At 45.7% G+C, this 19,499-nt stretch overlaps 1 protein-coding gene across 1 annotated transcript in view; it reads right to left on the bottom strand.

Annotated features, from left to right (window-relative positions):
* The window catches only part of LOC121584395 (glutamate receptor ionotropic, delta-2), a 638,531-nt gene that overhangs the window by 242,192 nt on the left and 376,840 nt on the right, over window positions 1–19,499 (bottom strand). Inside the window, exon 3 of the mRNA XM_045225956.1 lies at window positions 6,218–6,502. Within this exon, the coding sequence (XP_045081891.1) occupies window positions 6,218–6,502 (285 nt within the window). The remainder of the gene's footprint in view (window positions 1–6,217; window positions 6,503–19,499) is intronic.

Raw genomic sequence — 19,499 nt, 5'->3', positions numbered from 1 at the left:
ACTATATTTATTTCTCAACTTTCCTAATATTAAGCAAATATTAAGCACATTGCTTCTCTTTACAACAGGAGTATAGCCTACCTGGCTGGCATGAAAATGATCCACAGGAAAAGTGCCCTCCATTTGCTATTTACAGTGAGGGAAAAAAAGTAGTTGATCCCCTGCTGATTTTGTACGTTTGCCCACTGACAAAGACATGATCAGTCTATAATTTTAATGGTAGGTTTATTTGAACAGTGAGAGACAGAATAAACACAAAAAAATCCTGAAAAACGCATGTTAGAAATGTTATTAATTGATTTGCATTTTAATGAGGGAAATAAGTATTTGACCCCTCTGCAAAACATTACTTAGTACTTGGTGGCAAAACCCTTGTTGGCAATCACAGAGGTCAGACGTTTCTTGTAGTTGGCCACCAGGTTTGCATACATCTCAGGAGGGATTTTGTTACACTCCTCTTTGCAGATCTTCTCCAAGTCATTAAGGTTTTGAGGCTGACGTTTAGCAACTCGAACCTTCAGCTCCCTCCACAGATTTTCTATGGGATTAAGGTCTGGAGACTGGCTAGGCCACTCCAGGACCTTAATGTGCTTCTTCTTGAGCCACTCCTTTGTTGCCTTGGCCGTGTGTTTTGGGTCATTGTCATGCTGGAATACCCATCCACGACCCATTTTCAATGCCCTGGCTGAGGGAAGGAGGTTCTCACCCAAGATTTGACAGTACATGGCCCCGTCCATCGTCCCTTTGATGCGGTGAAGTTGTCCTGTCCCCTTAGCAGAAAAAAACCCCCAAAGCATAATGTTTCCACCTCCATGTTTGACGGTGGGGATGGTGTTCTTGGGGTCATAGGCAGCATTCCTCCTCCTCCAAACACGGCTTGTTGAGTTGATGCCAAAGAGCTCGATTTTGGTCTCATCTGACCACAACACTTTTACCCAGTTCTCCTCTGAGTCATTCAGATGTTAATTGGCAAACTTCAGACGGGCCTGTATATGTGCTTTCTTGAGTAGGTGGACCTTGCGGGCGCTGCAGGATTTCAGTCCTTCACGGCGTAGTGTGTTACCAATTGTTTTCTTGGTGACTATGGTCCCAGCAGCTTTGAGATCATTGACAAGATCCTCCCGTGTAGTTCTGGGCTGATTCCTGACTGTTCTCATGATCATTACAACTCCACGAGGTGAGATCTTGCATGGAGCCCCAGGCCGAGAGAGATTGACAGTTCTTTTGTGTTTCTTCCATTTGCGAATAATCGCACCAACTGTTGTCACCTTCTCACCAAGCTGCTTGCCGATGGTCTTGTAGCCCATTCCAGCCTAGTGTTGGTCTACAATCTTGGCCCTGACATCCTTGGAGAACTCTTTGGTCTTGGCCATGGTGGAGAGTTTGAAATCTGATTGATTGATTGCTTCTGTGGACAGGTGTCTTTTATACAGGTAATGAGCTGAGATTAGGAGCACTCCCTTTAAGAGTGTGCTCCTAATCTCAGCTCGTTACCTGTATTAAAGACACCTGGGAGCCAGAAATCTTTCTGATTGAGAGGGGGTTGCATTAAAATGCAAATCAATTTATAACATTTTTGACATGCATTTTTCTGGATTTTTGTTGTTGTTATTCTGTCTCTCACTGTTCAAATAAACCTACCATTAAAATGATAGACTGATCGTTTCTTTGTCAGTGGGCAAACGTACAAAATCAGCAGGGGATCAAATACTTTTTTCCCTCACTGTAAGTATAGAGATTACATGTATTTTTTCCACTACCCCTGTTTCGAGACAGGTGCATGATAACTGTCCATTCTAAATCAAAACTAATTTCACACATTTGTTATTTAGTATATGTAAATCAAGAATATTAGCCTATCACTTGTGAATGATGCCTAGCTTAAGCCAAGAAACAATGCTTTTTTTGTGTGACTTTTTCTAATCATAGTCGCACACCTCATGTAGCCTAACCCATCCTAAAGTGGCCAAATAACTTCTTAAAATGAAGCACATTAATCCGCTTTACAATGTGTGTAGAGCCTAACTGGTATACATACTGTATGGAGCGCGTGAGTTTCACATTTGGGGAAGATAATTTTGACCATAAATATGCACCTTTATAATAAAAGCATTACATGCATAATCACATTTGTGGTCACTTTTGATAGTGGAACATTTGTGCTTAATGACTACTGCCGTTTTTGGATGCTAGTAGTTGTACTAATTTGGGATCTATCATATCCCACAACTGTCCCAGACTATGTTTGGAATATGTATTTCTCGCACAGAATAGAATAGGTCAACTTTTGTACTATGGGGGATAGTAGATTGACATAGGCTAGTGCTTTTGCTGTTCGTTAGGCCTACTCATCTTGTTGGCTGACGAAAAGTAAATGTGGACAGTTCTTCCAATATCTTCAATATGCACCTCAAAATTGGATGAGGACGCGCGCAGTTGCGTCCCCTATGTGTCAGTCTTGTAGCCTGTGAGAAAGACCTGATCACTTGATGGAAAGCCGTGTGAGTGAGATGAGAGGTGCTTCGGAGCGGGCAGCATTTAGGGCTGCAAAAGGCATGGACTTTTTTAGGGTACATTATGGCCACACAAAGGGGAGGCATTATCAAGTGCTTCTCAAATTCTGAATGAGAGACTGATGAAGTGTGTGCAGCCTGCGCAAAAAACAAAGCAGAGCTCATGCCTTTCAAGCGACTATTTTCAAAGCATCATGCAGCCTTACAATGTATTAAAAATCAAAACATATAGCCCAACGTTTGTAGAACAACTAAAGTTACATTAATAACTCTAAATTAAGCATATAAGAGTACCTATTTCTTTGTTAACCGCTCAACAAAGAAAAGCCGCATGGGCGCACTCAATCAAATTGTTTGGAGAAAATATACTTTCTATTTTATTCAGCTATGCTCAATTGTATTCTTCATACTATAAAATAATGCCACGGAATTCTAAGCACATTTTGTCTGCTAAATGAACTAGTGTAGCCCACAGCCATATTAGGACCTAACATAAGGACAACTCAGAGTATGCTATTCTGTTCTTCTGAAATAGACTACATTTTCTTCACATCATGTTTCTTTAGACCTGTCTAAAATAAATAATGGATTTATTGTGAAGGTGTAGGCTATATTACATGAATTTATTATACTTTTTTAAATGTAGATTTAAAGGTAGATGTTCCAAAGCTATGCATCAGTGGCTTGTAAGCTATGTGTGGAAGCCAGGAGATGCTAAATGTGTTTATGTTAATTAAAGGTCAATTACCGTGAGACCGACAGTTATTTGCTTGACAATCACCGGCTGACGACATTTTGTGACCGCCACAGCCCTAGGTGTGGGTGAACAAACAGCGGACCCGCGCATTACTAACGGTATGTGTGTGTGTGTACGTGCGCGCGCGTGTGTGTGCGAGTGTCTGTGCTATATGCATCTGTGCTATATGCAGATTGAGTGAGGTGGAGGTCTCAGGCTGCCTCCATCAATCCCAGAGTAGCTGCAGCATCTCTACTGTGACTGATGTTTTTACTATGCTTCACAACACACAAAAAAAAAACTAACATGGCTGCCTCGCACCATAAATCTCCCTCAGAAAATACATTTTCATAATTTTCCCTCAGAAAAGAAATGGCTCCCTGTAAATCTGAAAGGCTAAGCAGCGGAAGTGTTGAGGCTGAGATTTGAGGCTCATGGTATATATTATTATTATTTGAGGCTCATTTCACAGCTGCTCACCAGAAATTGGTGGCTACAGTGGCTTGTGAATGTATTCACCCCCCTTGGCATTTTTCCTATTTTGTTGCCTTACAACCTGGAATTAAATTTGATTTTTTGGGGGTTTGAATCATTTGATTTACACAACATGTCTACCACTTTGAAGACGCTTTTTTTTGTTGTTGTTGTGTGAAACAAACAAGAAATAATAAAAAAAGAAAGAAAACTTGAGCCTTCATAACTATTCACCCCCCCAAAGTCAATACTTTGTAGAGCCAACTTTTGCAGCAATTACAGCTGCAAGTCTCTTGGGGTATGTCTCTATAAGCTTGACACATCTAGCCACTGGAATTTATTCCCATTCTTCAAGGCAAAACTGCTCCAGCTCCTTCAAGTTGGATGGGTTCCGCTGGTGTACAGCACTCTTTAAGTCATACCACAGATTCTCAATTGGATTGAGGTCTGGGCTTTGACTAGGCCATTCCAAGACATTTAAATGTTTCCCCTTCAACCACTCGATTGTTGCTTTAGCTGTATGCTTATGTTCCTTGTCCTGCTGGAAGGTGAACCTCCGTCTCAGTCTCAAATCTCTGGAAGACTGAAAAAGGTTTCCCTCAAGAATTTCCCTGTATTTAGCGCCATCCATCATTCCTTCAATTCTGACCAGTTTCCCAGTCCCTGCCGATGAAAAACATCCCCACAGGGATGGTGTTCTCTGGGTGATGAGCGGTGTTGGGTTTGCGCCAGAAATAGCGTTTTCCTTGATGGCCAAAAAGCTAAATTTTAGTCTCATCTGACCAGAGTACCTTCTTCCATATGTTTGGGGAGTCTCCCACATGAGTTTTGGGGAACACCAAACGTGTTTGCTTATTATTTTATTTAAGCAATGGCTTTTTTTCTGGCCACTCTTCCGTAAAGCCCAGCTCTGTGGAGTGTCCGGCTTAAAGTGGTCCTATGGACAGATACTCCAATCTCCGCTGTGGAGCTTTGCAGCTCCTTCAGGGTTATCTTTGGTCTCTTTGTTGCCTCTCTGATTAATAGCCTCCTTGCCTGGTCCGTGAGTTTTGGTGGGCGGCCCTCTCTTGGCAGGTTTGTTGTGGTGCCATATTCTTTCAATTTTTTTATAATGGATTTAATGGTGCCCCGTGGGATGTTCAAAGTTTCGGATATTTTTTAATAACCCAACACTGATCTGTACTTGATCTTCATGGTGCCGCTTGCTTGGTGGTATCCCTTGCTTAGTGGTGTTGCAGACTCTGGGGCCTTTCAGAACAGGTTATATATACTGAGATCATGTGACACTTAGATTGCTCACAGGTGGACTTTATTTAACTAATTATGTGACTTCTGAAGGTAATTGGTTGCACCAGATCTTATTTAGGGGCTTCATAGGAAAGGGTGAATACATATGCAAGTTCTTTTTTACATTTCACTTCACCAATTTGGACTATTTTGTGTATGTCCATTACATGAAATCCAAATAAAAATCAATTTAAATTACAGGTTGTAATGCAACAAAATAGGAAAAACGCCAAGGGGGATGAATACTTTTGCAAGGCACTTACACACTCTTTTGTCCCCAAAGCCATTTTTTCGGAAGACGAGGCGATGTGTAAGAGAACACTGTTACATCTTAAAGAGCTCGGGCTTAGAGACTGGTACAGTTAATACCTGGGAGGACCATCTTCTGGTGAGTGGGGAGGGCAGCCGCAGAGAGTCGTTATAGCAATACACAACTCCACAGTGCAACTGGCAGCGTGAGACCCAAAATGGCTCTGCCGGCTGGTCTGCTGGGAGCCACACTTATTTAGCCAGCCTTGATGCTTTTAACCTGGTGCAGTGGACCATGGGAGATGAGCTCCATAGGGACAGACGGGGGGATGAAGCTGCTTCACTCCCACACACAGGACAGGACAGACTGACACACTTACACATCTAGTGATAAACAGTCCCTCTCTCTCCGCCTCTCTCTCTTTTTCTCTCTTTCCTCCCTCCCTCCCTCCCTCCCTCCCACAAACAGTACGTACACATACAATACAGTATAGTGAAGGTGGATGGAGATGGTGGGGAACATTAACGATGTTGGTGCATTAACTCTGGGCCTCCAGAATGCAGGGAGTTCAGGACGTTATCCATTAGCTTGCTAATGTCTGCCATGCTGCGAGTCCATCAGATCTCCATCACATATCTTCATACATCATTGAATCCTTCCCTATGGATATCGACTATAGTGCATCCCTCCCCACTCCCTACTCTCTGCACCCCCCTTCCCAGCATACCTGGGTTCACATACTATTCAAAATCTTTCAAATACTTTAATATTGTTCGCTTTAGCCTGCCAGGAGTGCCAGGTGGGTGGGGTTTGCCTTTTGAGACCTTCCTGTTGGTTCTATTGCAAAAGGCTAGCTTAATTGAGCACAGATACAGTATTAGAAATGATTTTGAATAGTATATGAGCCCAGGACCGCTTCCCTCTCTTCCCCTAACACCGCCGTCGGCCGATCCTTACCATATTGCTGGTCGTAGAAGATGATGAACTTCTGCCAGCTGTACTCGCTGACCACTTGGAGGATGACGTCGTTGAGGTAGACGGGCGGGCGAACGAAGAGGGTGTAGTCGTCCTGGCGGCCGCGGCTGGTGAGGGGGCAGCTGGAGCGAGGGGTGCCGGCGGGGGCACGCTGGATGAACAGGTGCGGGATGTGCATGGCGTCCGCCAGCGACTGCAGGGAGCCTGCCGACATACAGCCAACAGAGCTTACCAGAGCCAGGATCCCCCTGTTCATCAACTCACAGGCTGCACAGTGGGAGAGAGAGAGGGAGGTGGGGGGGAGCGGAAGAAAGAGAGGGGAAGGAGAGAGAGAGAGAGAGAGAGAGAGAGAGAGAGAGAGAGAGAGAGAGAGAGAGAGAGAGAGAGAGAGAGAGAGAGAGAGAGAAGGGGGGTTAGTTATTTAAAGTTATGAAACTGAGTAAGAGAAAAGGGCATAGTAGTGGACATACAGTAATGACATATATACACTGTTCCACTCTTTTCTTGGAGGAATCTGGATTATTACTGTATGATAAAGTTGTTGGCTTTAATCAGGAGCCAGCAGCAGAAGCAGGGGCTGATATATGAGTCTTCTATCATTTTAATGACCACACTGGAACAGCGTGAATATCATTCCTTCCACTCCATTTAGAGATTCCTTTAAAAGGCGATATTTTTAGAGGCTGTGTGAATACTTTGGTTATGACCAGGCAGGTCATTACTGGAACACAGACTAGCACAACCCGGAGTAGCTACGTATGTATGTACCGTATGTACGAATGCACGCATATAAGCGCACAGACACACAAAACACAAACACGCACACATACACACACTCACAATCAATCACACACCCAGACCCCCACACACACATCTACCCTCCTAGTTCTGGGTAGCCTGGTCAACAAAAACCCACAACCACACACATATTTACCCACCTACTCTCACACACACACACACACACACACACAATTAAACATCCACGCCAACAGGAAGCATCTGTGACAACACCAGTGTCCCTATGCATCACAGCCTCCTCTCATCTCAAAGGAATTAGACTCCATGCGGTGTGTATACTAGGCTGTGTAGCCTGGCCAATAACATCCCACCTCCAACCTCTCCTTCACTACCCCCTTCGTCCCCCACCCCCTCACCCCGTTGGCCTGCCTGCCCACTCGTCCCTTGCACCCGCTCACGCCCCAGGACGCACGCTGACGCCAGACACCAACATTCATCTCACTTCTACCGCTGGATTTTATTGTCACGGAGTTGGGAAGGTGAAACATGGAGGGGCGAGTGGAGATGTGAATAATTTGCCAACTCTGGCAGATAAATAGAAGTGTGAAGTAAGGATGTGCTGGAATAGAGGAGGCAGGAACAATGGTGCTAAGAAAAGTTGAATGAAAAAAAGGAGAGGGGGAGAGAAAGAGAGAGAAAGAGAGAGAGAGAGAGAGAGAGAGAGAGAGAGAGAGAGAGAGAGAGAGAGAGAGAGAACACAAACTCCAAACAGCAGCTCTGCCAATGGAGGAGCAAAGATATGCCACAGGAATTGAGTGGGCTCTTCAATATCATCCCTACCACTACCACAAACACAGACATAAACACACACGCAACTCGTTTTCTCTCTCTCGCTACTCCTGTCTCTCTTGCTCTCTCTGTCTCTCTGCCTCTCTCTAATTCTCTCTCGCTCTTACTAAGGCACAAGGCACCAAGGTTAACACACAGCCGACACATTTCTTATTAATCATCTTATGTAACTAGAAAAATGATGATGTGGTGTAAAACTTCACAAAAAGTTCTTTTAAATATTTTTTTCTTAAACTTAATAGTTGAAATACTCCTGAAGGCTGCACTTTATAAACTCAGCCTTTGAATAATGAATCAATCTTACAATATATAATTATATATAAAACAGACTATGTGGCTTTGTCAGTATTCAATTAGTAATGGCATCAATGACACATCATTTTATCCTTTTAAGGGGCAATCTGTGATTGGTACATCCATTTTATTTAATTAATGATATAATGGCTAGAAAATGATCATTACTGCCTTAGAGAGTATTTATTTGATGGATTAATGGACCTAATGCAGTCTTTTTTAATCTGAATAAGCTTTGATAACAGAGTTTGCTAACAAGATTCCATTCAACATGTAGGGCGATCATGCAACCGGCCTCGCTTAGCAGCGTCATGGCTTAGGCGGAGGATAGCCAAGCTAATCATCATGGCTTCCGCGGAGGACAGCCAGGCTAATCTGCACTTATTGAGACATTTGGAGAATTAGTACCCTCATCTCTCACATCACACACTTAAGTCAGCAGGGGTCTCAACGCTTTTCTCATTAGTGTACTTTGTTAACTCCTTAACCGTGACTTGGCGCAACCCCAACCACCTTGTTACATCATTGCAACGTATTGAGGCAGATGAAATACAACAACTGTACTGTTACCAGGTCACAAAAGACAAAAAGCTCAAGGTTGCAATGGACAGCACACAACCACCTTGACAACACACAACCACCTTGACAACACACAACCACCTTGACAACACACAACCACCTTGAATCATGACTTCAGAGTACAGTTAACTTGAGTTCACTTGAGTCCCAAGAGTAGCATGGCCAGTTAACCAGCCAGGGTTTGTTCCAACTAGGTGTGTGTGTGTGTGTGTGTGTGTGTGTGTGTGTGTGTGTGTGTGTGTGCGTTACCTGAGTGCCTGCACATACATCAGGATGCTTCTCTTTGTGTGTCTTGTTTAGTTGTTTGTTTCTCGTCTCTCTGTATGCGACTGTCTGTCTGTCTGTCTGTCTGTCTGTCTGTCTGTCTGTCTGTCTGTCTGTCTGTCTGTCTGTCTGTCTGTCTGACTGTCTGTCTGACTGTCTGTCTGTCTGTCTGTCTGTCTGACTGACTGACTGTCTGTGCGGAACCTGATTGTGAGTGTGTTTGTTTTGTGGATTCCTCTCATTCTAAAGCATTTGCATCCATCAATATTTGACAGAAACTTCACCTTACAGACACTTTGAGTTGTATGCAAGCTGAAATACACTCCAGTAGGGAATTAACACTTGAATAAAGTGAGGAAGTGTAATGGGCGTGGGATCCCTCCCACCCTCCTTCCCCTTGCAGTAACACTTAACACTCCTGAAACCTGCTGCTGTTGAGTACACAAGATAAATGTTTCCCTGGAGATTAGAGAGTTTTCCTTTTTATAGCCGAGGCTTTTGTTGCTGTCACTTTTACGAGAGAGATCTGCAACTCATTCTCTCCTTATTCCCCGCTCGCTCTGAGAGTCAGAGACACCCTGGCCTTGTGGGATGCTTCTAGAGAAGTGATTCGCTCCTCTGCCATCAACGCTAGTAGGGAACCACTCGGAATGGGAGGCCATGGGTCTGACTGAGCTAACTCAGATTGAACGCTGGCCGCCAGAAGAAAGGACGGACTCTCTTTCTCTCTATCTTTCTCTCCCATTCCATTTTCACTGGCCATAATGACCTTTACATCAATTGTTCAACCCTATTTCGAAAATGGATTGGGTACATTGCCATCTAAATGCTTTGTGTGACTCAGGCTGAATAGCTCACGAACAAGATTGAAGTCACTTTGGCCTGGCGAGCCATCTCTAAATCACTAGTATTCCATCAATTTCACATTTCTCAGTTGTTAGATTTTTTTTTAAAGTGAGGTATTACTGTGTAGATAAAATACTGTTGACGATAGTAGTGACATCCAGCAGGTCTTCCTATTGATTCAATTTGACAAATGAAAAGGAGAGGAGCGGCGGCGGAGTCATCTCCTCACCACAACTTTTCCCTCAGCCCAACCTACTTCTCTGCAGATGTTAGGGAGCCATTGCCTAACCAATATCTCTGAGGGAAGAGGCGGGCTGGGTATGGGGCCGGGGCCAGGGCTGGGAGAGCTGCATGAAAAAAAGTTCACAAAGGGAACATGGGCGTAGGTGGTAGGATCCAACTGTTAGAGAAATCAATGGAAATACTCATTTGAGAAGCAGTGGTACAGTCAGTAAATGTTTAAAGATTCAATTCCTGTCCCCTTTTGATTTAATGAAGGAGCCACATGGTGCATGGTACAATACAGCAACAACATATGTCATAATAATAATGACTAGGAACTAGTGCACCTAGCAGGCTGAGAGACCGGTGAGACTGGGAGAGAGATGGGGGGAGAGGAGGGAGATGGGGGGGAGAGGAGGGAGATGGGGGGAGAGGAGGGAGATGGGGGGAGAGGAGGGAGATGGGGGGAGAGGAGGGAGATGGGGGAGAGGAGGGAGATGGGGGAGGGAGATGGGGGAGAGGAGGGAGATGGGGGAGAGGAGGGAGATGAGGGAGAGGAGGGAGATGGGGTAGAGGAGAGAGATGGGGGAGATGGGGGGATATGGGGGGGAGAGAGATGGGGGAGAGGAGGGAGATGGGGGGAGAGAGATGGGGTGGAGAGGAGAGAGATGGGGATGGGGGTGTAAGGAGAGAGATGGGGGTGTAAGGAGAGAGATGGGGGTGTAAGGAGAGAGATGGGGTGTAAGGAGTGGGATGGGGGTGTGTAAAGAGAGAGATGGGGTGTGTAAGGAGAGAGATGAGGTGTGTAAGAAGAGAGATGGGGGTGTGTAAAGAGAGAGATGGGGGTGTGTAAGGAGAGAGATGAGGTGTGTAGGGAGAGATGGGGTGTGTAAGGAGAGAGATGGGGTGTGTAAGGAGAGAGATGGGGGTGTGTAAGGAGAGAGATGGGGTGTGTAAGGAGAGAGATGGGGTATGTAAGGAGAGATGGGGTGTGTAAGGAGAGAGAGGGGGGGGTGTAAGGAGAGAGATGGGGGAGAGGAGGGAGATGGGGGGAGAGAGATGGGGTGGAGAGGAGAGAGATGGGGATGGGTGTGTAAGGAGAGAGATGGGGTGTGTAAGAAGAGAGATGGGGTGGAGAGGAGAGAGATGGGGATGGGTGTGTAAGGAGGGAGATGGGGTGTGTAAGGAGAGAGATGGGGTGTGTAAGGAGAGATGGGGTGTGTAAGGAGAGAGATGGGGGTGTGTAAGGAGGGAGATGGGGGTGTGTAAGGAGAGAGAGGGGGGTGTGTAAGGAGAGAGATGGGGTGTGTAAGGAGAGAGATGGGGTGTGTAAGGAGAAAGAGGGGGGTGTGTAAGGAGAGAGATGGGGTGTGTAAGGAGAGAGATGGGGTGTGTAAGGAGAGATTGGGGTGTGTAAGGAGAGAGATGGGGTGTGTAAGGAGAGATATGGGGTGTGTAAGGAGAGAGATGGGGTGTGTAAGGAGAGAGATGGGGGTGTGTAAGGAGAGAGATGGGGTGTGTAAGGAGAGAGAGGGGTGTGTGTAAGGAGAGAGATGGGGTGTGTAAGGAGAGATATGGGGTGTGTAAGGAGAGAGATGGGGTGTGTAAGGAGAGAGATGGGGGTGTGTAAGGAGAGAGATGGGGGTGTGTAAGGAGAGAGATGGGGTGTGTAGGGAGAGAGATGCATAGTGAATGTTAATTTTTTTCGTAATCAATCTACACACGATACCCCATAATGACAAAGCGAAAACCGTTTTTTTAGAAATTTAAGCACATTTATTAAAATTCAAAAACAGAAATACCTTATTTATATAAGTATTCAGACCCTTTACTATGAGATTCGAATTTGAGCTCAGGTGCATCCTGTTTCCATTGATCATCTTTGAGATGTTTCTAATACTTGATTAGAGTCCACCTGTGGTAAATTCAATTGATTGGACATGATCTGGAAAGGCACACTCCTGTCTGTGTAAGGTCCCACAGTTGACAGTGCATGTCAACGCAAAATTCAAGCCATGAGGTTGAAGGAATTGTCCGTAGAGCTCCGAAACAGGATTGTGTCGAGGCACAGATCTGCGGAAGGGTACCAAAACATTTCTGCACCATTGATGGTCCCCAAGAACACAGTGGCCTCCATCATTCTTAAATGGAAGAAGTTTGGAACCACCAAGACTCTTCCTAGAGCTGGCCGCCCTGCCAAACTGAGCAATCGGGGGAGAAGGGTCTTGGTCATGTAGGTGACCAAGAACCAAATGGTCACTCTGACAGAGCTCCAGAGTTCCTCTGTGGATATAGGAGAACCTTCCAGAAGGACAACCATCTCTGCAGCACTCCACCAATAAGGCCTTTATGGTAGAGTGGCCAGACCGAAGCAACTCCTCAGTAAAAGGCACATGACAGCCCGCTTGGAGTTTGCCAAAAGGTACCTAAAGGACTCTTAGACCATGAGAAACAAGACTCTCTGGTCTGATGAAACCAAGATTGAACTCTTTGGCCTGAATGATAAACGTCATGTCTGGAGGAAACCTGGCACCATCCCTACAGTGAAGCATGGTGGTGGCAGCATCATGCTGTGGGGATGTTTTTCAGCGGCAGGGACTTGGAGACTAGTCAGGATCGAGGGAAAGATGAACGGAGCAAAGTACAGATAGATCTTTGATGAAAACCTGCTCCAGAGCGCTCAGGACCTCAGACTGGGGTGAAAGTTCACCTTCCAACAGGACAACTATCCTAAGCACACAGCGAAGACAACACAGGAGCGGCTTTGGGACAAGTCTCCGAATATCCTTGAGTGGCCCAGACGAACTTGAACCCGATCGAACATCTCTTGAGACCTGAAAATAGCTGTGCAGCGACGCTCCCCATCCAACCTGACAGAGCTTGAGAGGATCTGCAGAGAGGAATGCGAGAAATTCCCCAAATACAGGTGTGCCAAGCTTGTAGAATCATACCCAAGAAGACTCGAGGCTGTAATCGCTGCCAAAGGCGCTTCAACAAAGTACTGAGTAAAGGATCTGAATACTTATGTAAATGTGATATTTCCGTTTTTTCTTCTTAATACATTTTCTAAAATCACTAAAAACCTGTTTTTGCTTTCTCATTATGGGGTATTTTGTGTAGATTGATAAGGGGGGGGGAAATAATTTAATCAATTTTAGAATAAGGCTGTAACGTAACAAAAAGTCAAGGTTTCTGAATGCACTGTATGTATCACAGGGGTTTGCTGAGGGGAGAACGGCTCATAATAATGGCCAGAAGGGAGAAAATGGAATGGCATCAAACACCTGGAAAGCAAATGGGTTAGTGAGATATGTCGAGTTTGGACCACCTGAGTTTAATGTCATGTAGCAGCTGTGTTAAATTGGTTTAGCGTGAAGTTGCACCAAGACGCCGACTTTTGCATTTTCCCGACCAATGGTTAAGGTTAGGATTAGGGGAGAGGGGAGCTGATCCTAGATCTGTGCCTAGGGGGAAACAGTGCTCTAGGAGGTGAGCCCCTCTCATTGTGTTGTGTTTCCCCAGTTCTCCACTAAATCAGATTTTCTAATTGAAGCAGTTTAAATTGAGTCGTTCATCCCAGTGAATCTCTAATGCTCCTCTGTGGGCGGAATCTACGTATGACTCATAGAGACCTGGGCTCCAGAGCATTCCTCCTCCTCCTCTTCCTCCTCCTCCTCCTTGTCCCTCTCTCAACTCTTCCTCCTCCTCCTCATCCTCCTCCTCCTCCACCTCCTCCTCCTCCTCCTCCTCCTTGTCCCTCTCTCAACTCCTCCTCCTCCTCCTCCTCCTCCTCCTCCTCCTTGTCCCTCTATCAACTCTTCCTCCTCCTCCTCCTCCTCCTTGTCCCTCTCTCAACTCCTCCTCCTCCTCCTCCTCCTCCTTGTCCCTCTATCAACTCTTCCTCCTCCTCCTCCTACTCCTTGTCCCTCTCTCAACTCTTCCTCCTCCTCCTCCCCCTCCTCCTCCTTGTCCCTTTATGTTACGAACCCCGTGGCTCTAAACATCTAGGGTGGATGGACATGAGACCCGTAACATAAATTCATGTAAATTATAAGTGTGACATGGAATAGTGAGAACAAATAAGACACAACTACCATGAACTACCGTCAAACACAAAGTGTTTATTTATGAACACACGGTAAGGGTTTGGGAAAAAGGGCTGAGCAGGACCCAAGAAATGAAACAATAGTGTAAAACCCCCTAAACTGATCTAGCCTGCCTAAAGAACCGCTAGGCTACTGCTACCATACAAAAATACAGTGGGTGGTCCGCTCAGGTCTAACTGGTGTTTATAGACAGATTTCGTCCCTACGGGTAATGTACGCCCAAGGGCATCTAGCTTAAACCCCCTTTCCCCAAAAAAAACACACAAAGCTACTAAACAGGGTAATCATCAACTAGCGAGTACACAACACACAGGACACCACCGTGTCCATACTCACATATGGCAAAAAAGTCTCTCTGTCTCAACAAACACAAGTCTGGTTTTTATAAAATGGGATGTGTGATTGAACAAACGAATAACAGGTGGTGCAATTAACAGGAATGTTCACTGATTGGTCCAATCAGCAGACACCTCAACGACCACCAATCAGGAACATACAGGACACCTGTGATTAGGGCAGAAAGAGTAGGAACACACAAAAACACAGGATACCTGTATCCGTAACACTCCCACCCTTAAAAGAGCAAACCAAAATGGTTTGCGACACACGTACTATCACAACACCCAAATTCACAAATCATCCTATCGGGATAACAAAACAAAAAACCTAGATCATTACACACGAGACAAAGCATCTGCCAACACATTATCTAACCCCTTTTTGTGGCGGATCTCCAAATTATAATTTTGCACGACAAGTGCCCAACGCATAAGGCGTTGGTTCTGGTTGTACATCCGGTGGAGAAAAACTAAGGGGTTATGGTCAGTATACACTACCACTGGTAATGCACTGGAACCAACATAAACTTCAAAGTACTGCAGAGCTAACAACAAAGCTAGAGCTTCTTGTTCAATGGTGGAATAGTTTGTCTGACATTTGTTAAATTTCCGTGAAAAATAACAGACAGGATGGTCCACTCCACTCTGGTCTTGCTGCAGTAGAACAGCACCAGCACCTCTGGCACTTGCATCTACCTCCAGTTTAAACGGCCGCTCAAAATCTGGCGCAGCAAGAACAGGAGTACTACACAAGAGTGCTTTAGCAGAGTTGAAAGCAGTACAACAATCTTCAGACCATACAAATTTTCTCGCCGGACTGAGCAAATCCGTTAATGGAGCAACTACCGCAGAGAAATTTTTACAGAAACTACGGTAGTAGCCAACCATCCCTAAAAAACGGCGTAGCTCTCTTCTGGTGGTAGGTGCGGGAAATGCGTTTATAGCTGAGACCTTGGCATCTACAGGGCGCACCTGACCATGGCCGACCTGTTTACCAAGATAAGTAACAGTAGCCTTCCCAAACTCGCACTTTGCTAAGTTCAGGGTTAGAGAAGCGGTTGCTAGACGTTCACACACTACCCTTAGAGTGTTAACATGATCAGACCACTCAGTTGAATAAATGACCAGATCATCAAGGTAAGCACTACAATTAGGAACTCCAGCCAATACTGTGTTAACCAGGCGTTGGAAAGTGGCTGGTGCGTTCCGCATCCCAAATGCCATGACAGCATATTGTAGGAAGTGATCTGGGGTCACAAATGCAGAGATGTCGGAGGCACGTGGGGTTAACGGCACCTGCCAGTAACCTTTTAGAAGATCTAATTTGGTTACATAGGTAGCAGCACCAACAGTATCAATACAGTCATCCAGTCTGGGTAACGGGAACGAGTCGGGCACTGTGACAGCATTGACTTTCCGATAGTCCGTACATAATCTGGATGTCCCATCAGGTTTAGGAACCAGAATGCACGGAGAACTCCAAGGACTTGAACTTGGCATAGCCAGGTTATTCTCCAGCAAATAACCGACCTCACCCCTCATTATCTTTCTCTTAGCGACGTTGACACGATAAGGATGTTGCTTGATAGGTGCAGCGTTTCCAACATTAATGTCATGTTCTAACACATTTGTACATGTAGGAACATCATTAAAAAGACATGGAAAGCTGTGTAATAGTCTCACAATATCATCTGACTGTCTGTCCGTTAAATGAATCAGGCTTGACGGGAGAGACAGCAGCATCTCTGAATTGGGCAATCTAGCACACTGCTGCTGAGTATTGCGCAACTCCAAACCATCTCCGTCCACATCATTAACATGACCTCCCACTACAGCCGTAGCAGCAACAGAGACAGCCGACTCGGCCAGTTTCTCTGGACTGTCTACCTGAGTAACGGGTCTGTTGTGGTATGTCTTCAACATGTTAACGTGGCACACACGAGATTGGCGTTTTCTATCAGGAGTCTGTATCACATAGTCAGTTTCAGTTAGTTTCTTTTCAATGACATAAGGACCAGCGAAACGTGCTGACAATGACGCTCCTGGCACAGGCAACAACACAAGAACTTGGTCACCTGGCTGCAGTGAACGAGAAACAGCCTGTGTGTCATAGTGTCGTTTCATCCGTTTCTGTGAGGAAGACAGCGCTTCCTTTGCTAGAGCACAGGCAGCATGTAGGCGCTCACGAAAGCGACTAACGTAGTCCAACACATTTTCTTTCACACACAACTCTGGTGACAAAAACTGATCCTTAAGGACTTTCATAGGTCCTCTCATGGTGTGTCCAAACACCAGTTCAGCTGGGCTGAACCCTAGGGATTCCTGTACTGTCTCACGGACAGCAAACAACACTAGAGGAACTCCCTCATCCCAATCTTTCTCAGATTCCAAACAATATTTACGGAGCATAGACTTCAGGGTCTGATGCCAACGTTCAAGCGCACCCTGAGACTCTGGGTGATATGCGCTTGACACACGGTGTGTAACTGACAAGGATTTTAACACTTGTTTGAAAAGTTTAGAAAGGAAATTCGTACCCTGATCAGTTTGTATCACCTTAGGTAATCCAAAAGTTGAGAAGAATTTGATCAACGCTTTACTCACCACCGGAGCAGTAATCCTTCGCAGAGGAATGGCCTCTGGGTACCTGGTGGCCACACACATAATTGTCAACATAAACTGGTTACCAGATTTTGTTTTTGGTAATGGTCCAACACAATCAACCATCACATGTTCGAATGGTTCACCTATGGCCGGTATGGGACAAAGAGGCGCGGGGAAATAACCTGGTTCGGTTTCCCAACTACTTGACAGGTGTGGCAAGTCCGACAGAACTGAGCCACATCTTGTTTTAAACCAGGCCAAAAGAAATGTCGCAAAACACGATCATAAGTCTTGGTGACTCCCAGATGTCCGGACCACTGGTGATCATGAGCGAGGATAAAACATTTTGTCGAAAGGCTGTAGGAATCACTATTTGGTAAACAGCATTCCAATCTCCGCCAGCGTCAACATGGGATGTCCATTTACGCATGAGGAGATTACCATCAATGAAGTATGCCATGTTTTTCTTCTTTAGCTCGTCTTTTGAGACAACACTAGAAAAACATTTAGCCAGGCTAATGTCAACCTGTTGGTTAGCGATCAGCTGCTCACGAGTAACTGGTAACTGTATTGCTTCAGCAACAAGTTCCACATCCTTCTTCCTTTCTCTGGGCTGTTGGTCAGACTGCACCCAGCTTACCAGAGGTAGCACTCGAACTATCCTCTGGGTCACACTCTCTGAATAGAATCGTGTCTGACAAATCTACCACTTCACCCACTTGTCGTGCTTGAGCACGTGTGACAGCACAAGCGGGGAACACATCTGGATAACCCTGTGCCAGCTCCTCGGAGAGAGACTGGTCACTTTTATCCAATACCTCCAATATGGGTATTACCTTTCCTCCGGCAATATCGTTGCCCATTATAAATGTCACACCTTTTACTGGCAACATAGGACGTACGCCCACTCTGAACAATCCACTGACTAACTCAGAGTGTACGTTCACAAAGTGCAATGGCACTGGGACGAAACCCATTTCAATTCCTTGTACTAACACACTGGAACCACAATATGTATTACTGGACAAGGGCAACACATCAGCTAGTATGAACGACTGCGCCGCACCAGTATCTCTGAGGATTCTAACTGGACGCTGAGACGCTTCGTCATCTGATATAGAAACAAACCCCTCAAAAATGAACGGTTCATAACTGTGATCTGGGACAGGGACTTTCAAACCACATTCACTATGAGGCTTCTGTCTTGATTCCGGCCCTACAACCGCATCGAATCAGCCCAACACCCGTTGGCGGCCTGGCGTGCTGAGGCATCCCGGTTTGCGTTTTAGCAGAAAGCAATCATTAACTATATGTCCCACCTTATGACAATAGAAACAGTGACGCACATCTTTTGGGCGTGCTGGATGTACTGCTGGTCGACTAGGATTAAAAGTTAGCAACTCCGCAGCCCGGCTCTCCGTACGAGCCGAAAACACGCTCTTATGCGTCAACACAAACTTCGTCTGCCAATACAGACGCTTCCGACAGTGAGGATACTTTCTGTTCGTTCAGATAAACTACAATGCGTTCCGGTAAGCAATTTTTAAACTCTTCTAACAAGATTAACTCCCGTAGAGAGGTAAAATCAGTTACCTTACTAGCACTGTGCCATTTGTCAAACAGATTTCCTTTGTCTCTAGCAAACTCCACATAAGTCTGAGTAGGAGACTTTTTATGAGACCTAAATCTCTGTCGATATGCCTCAGGAACAAGCTCATAGGCACGAAGAACAGTAGCTTTGACCACTTCATAATTCAAACTGTCTTCAAGAGGTAGCGCTGCCAGAACCTCTTGGGCTTTACCTGTTAGCTTACACTGAAGTAATAGGCACCATACCTCGTCGGGCCATTTCAATGCTACCGCTATACGCTCAAACACACTGAAATAGGAATCAACCTCTGACTCCCTAAACACAGGTACCAAGGTGATCTGTCTACTAATATCAAATGTAGCAGACGACACCGCTGGTGAGGCTGGCTCACTAGCAGGCATAGTATGAGCAGAGACTAACCTCGCTGTTTCTGCCTCTAGTTCCATTTTACGCATCTCCAGTTCCATCTTACGCGTCTCCAGTTCTTGATCAAGCCTCACGCGTCTCCAGTTCCATCTTACGCGTCTCCTGTTCTGCCTCTAGCTTACGCGTCTCCTGTTCTGCCTCTAGCTTACGCGTCTCCTGTTCTGCCTCTAGCTTACGCGTCTCCTGTTCTATCTTACGCGTCTCCTGTTCTGCCTCTAGTTCCATTTTACGCATCTCCAGCTTGTCTTGCCTGATTTGTGCCCGCTCTTCCGCCTCTATTTGGAGCCGTGTCGAGCGGACATCCATCCTGGCATCACTGTCAGTCAGTGGGGAGAGTGGGTCATAACGGGGCAATGTGGCTGGAGCCTTAGCCTCGTCCTCAGACACTGATGGGCTTACAGGAACAG

The sequence above is a fragment of the Coregonus clupeaformis genome, chromosome 16 (assembly GCF_020615455.1).
Source record: "Coregonus clupeaformis isolate EN_2021a chromosome 16, ASM2061545v1, whole genome shotgun sequence".
In the NCBI taxonomy this organism is placed as follows: domain Eukaryota; kingdom Metazoa; phylum Chordata; class Actinopteri; order Salmoniformes; family Salmonidae; genus Coregonus; species Coregonus clupeaformis.
The sequence above is the reverse complement of the archived record's forward strand: the minus strand, read 5'-3'. Positions and strand labels throughout refer to the sequence as shown.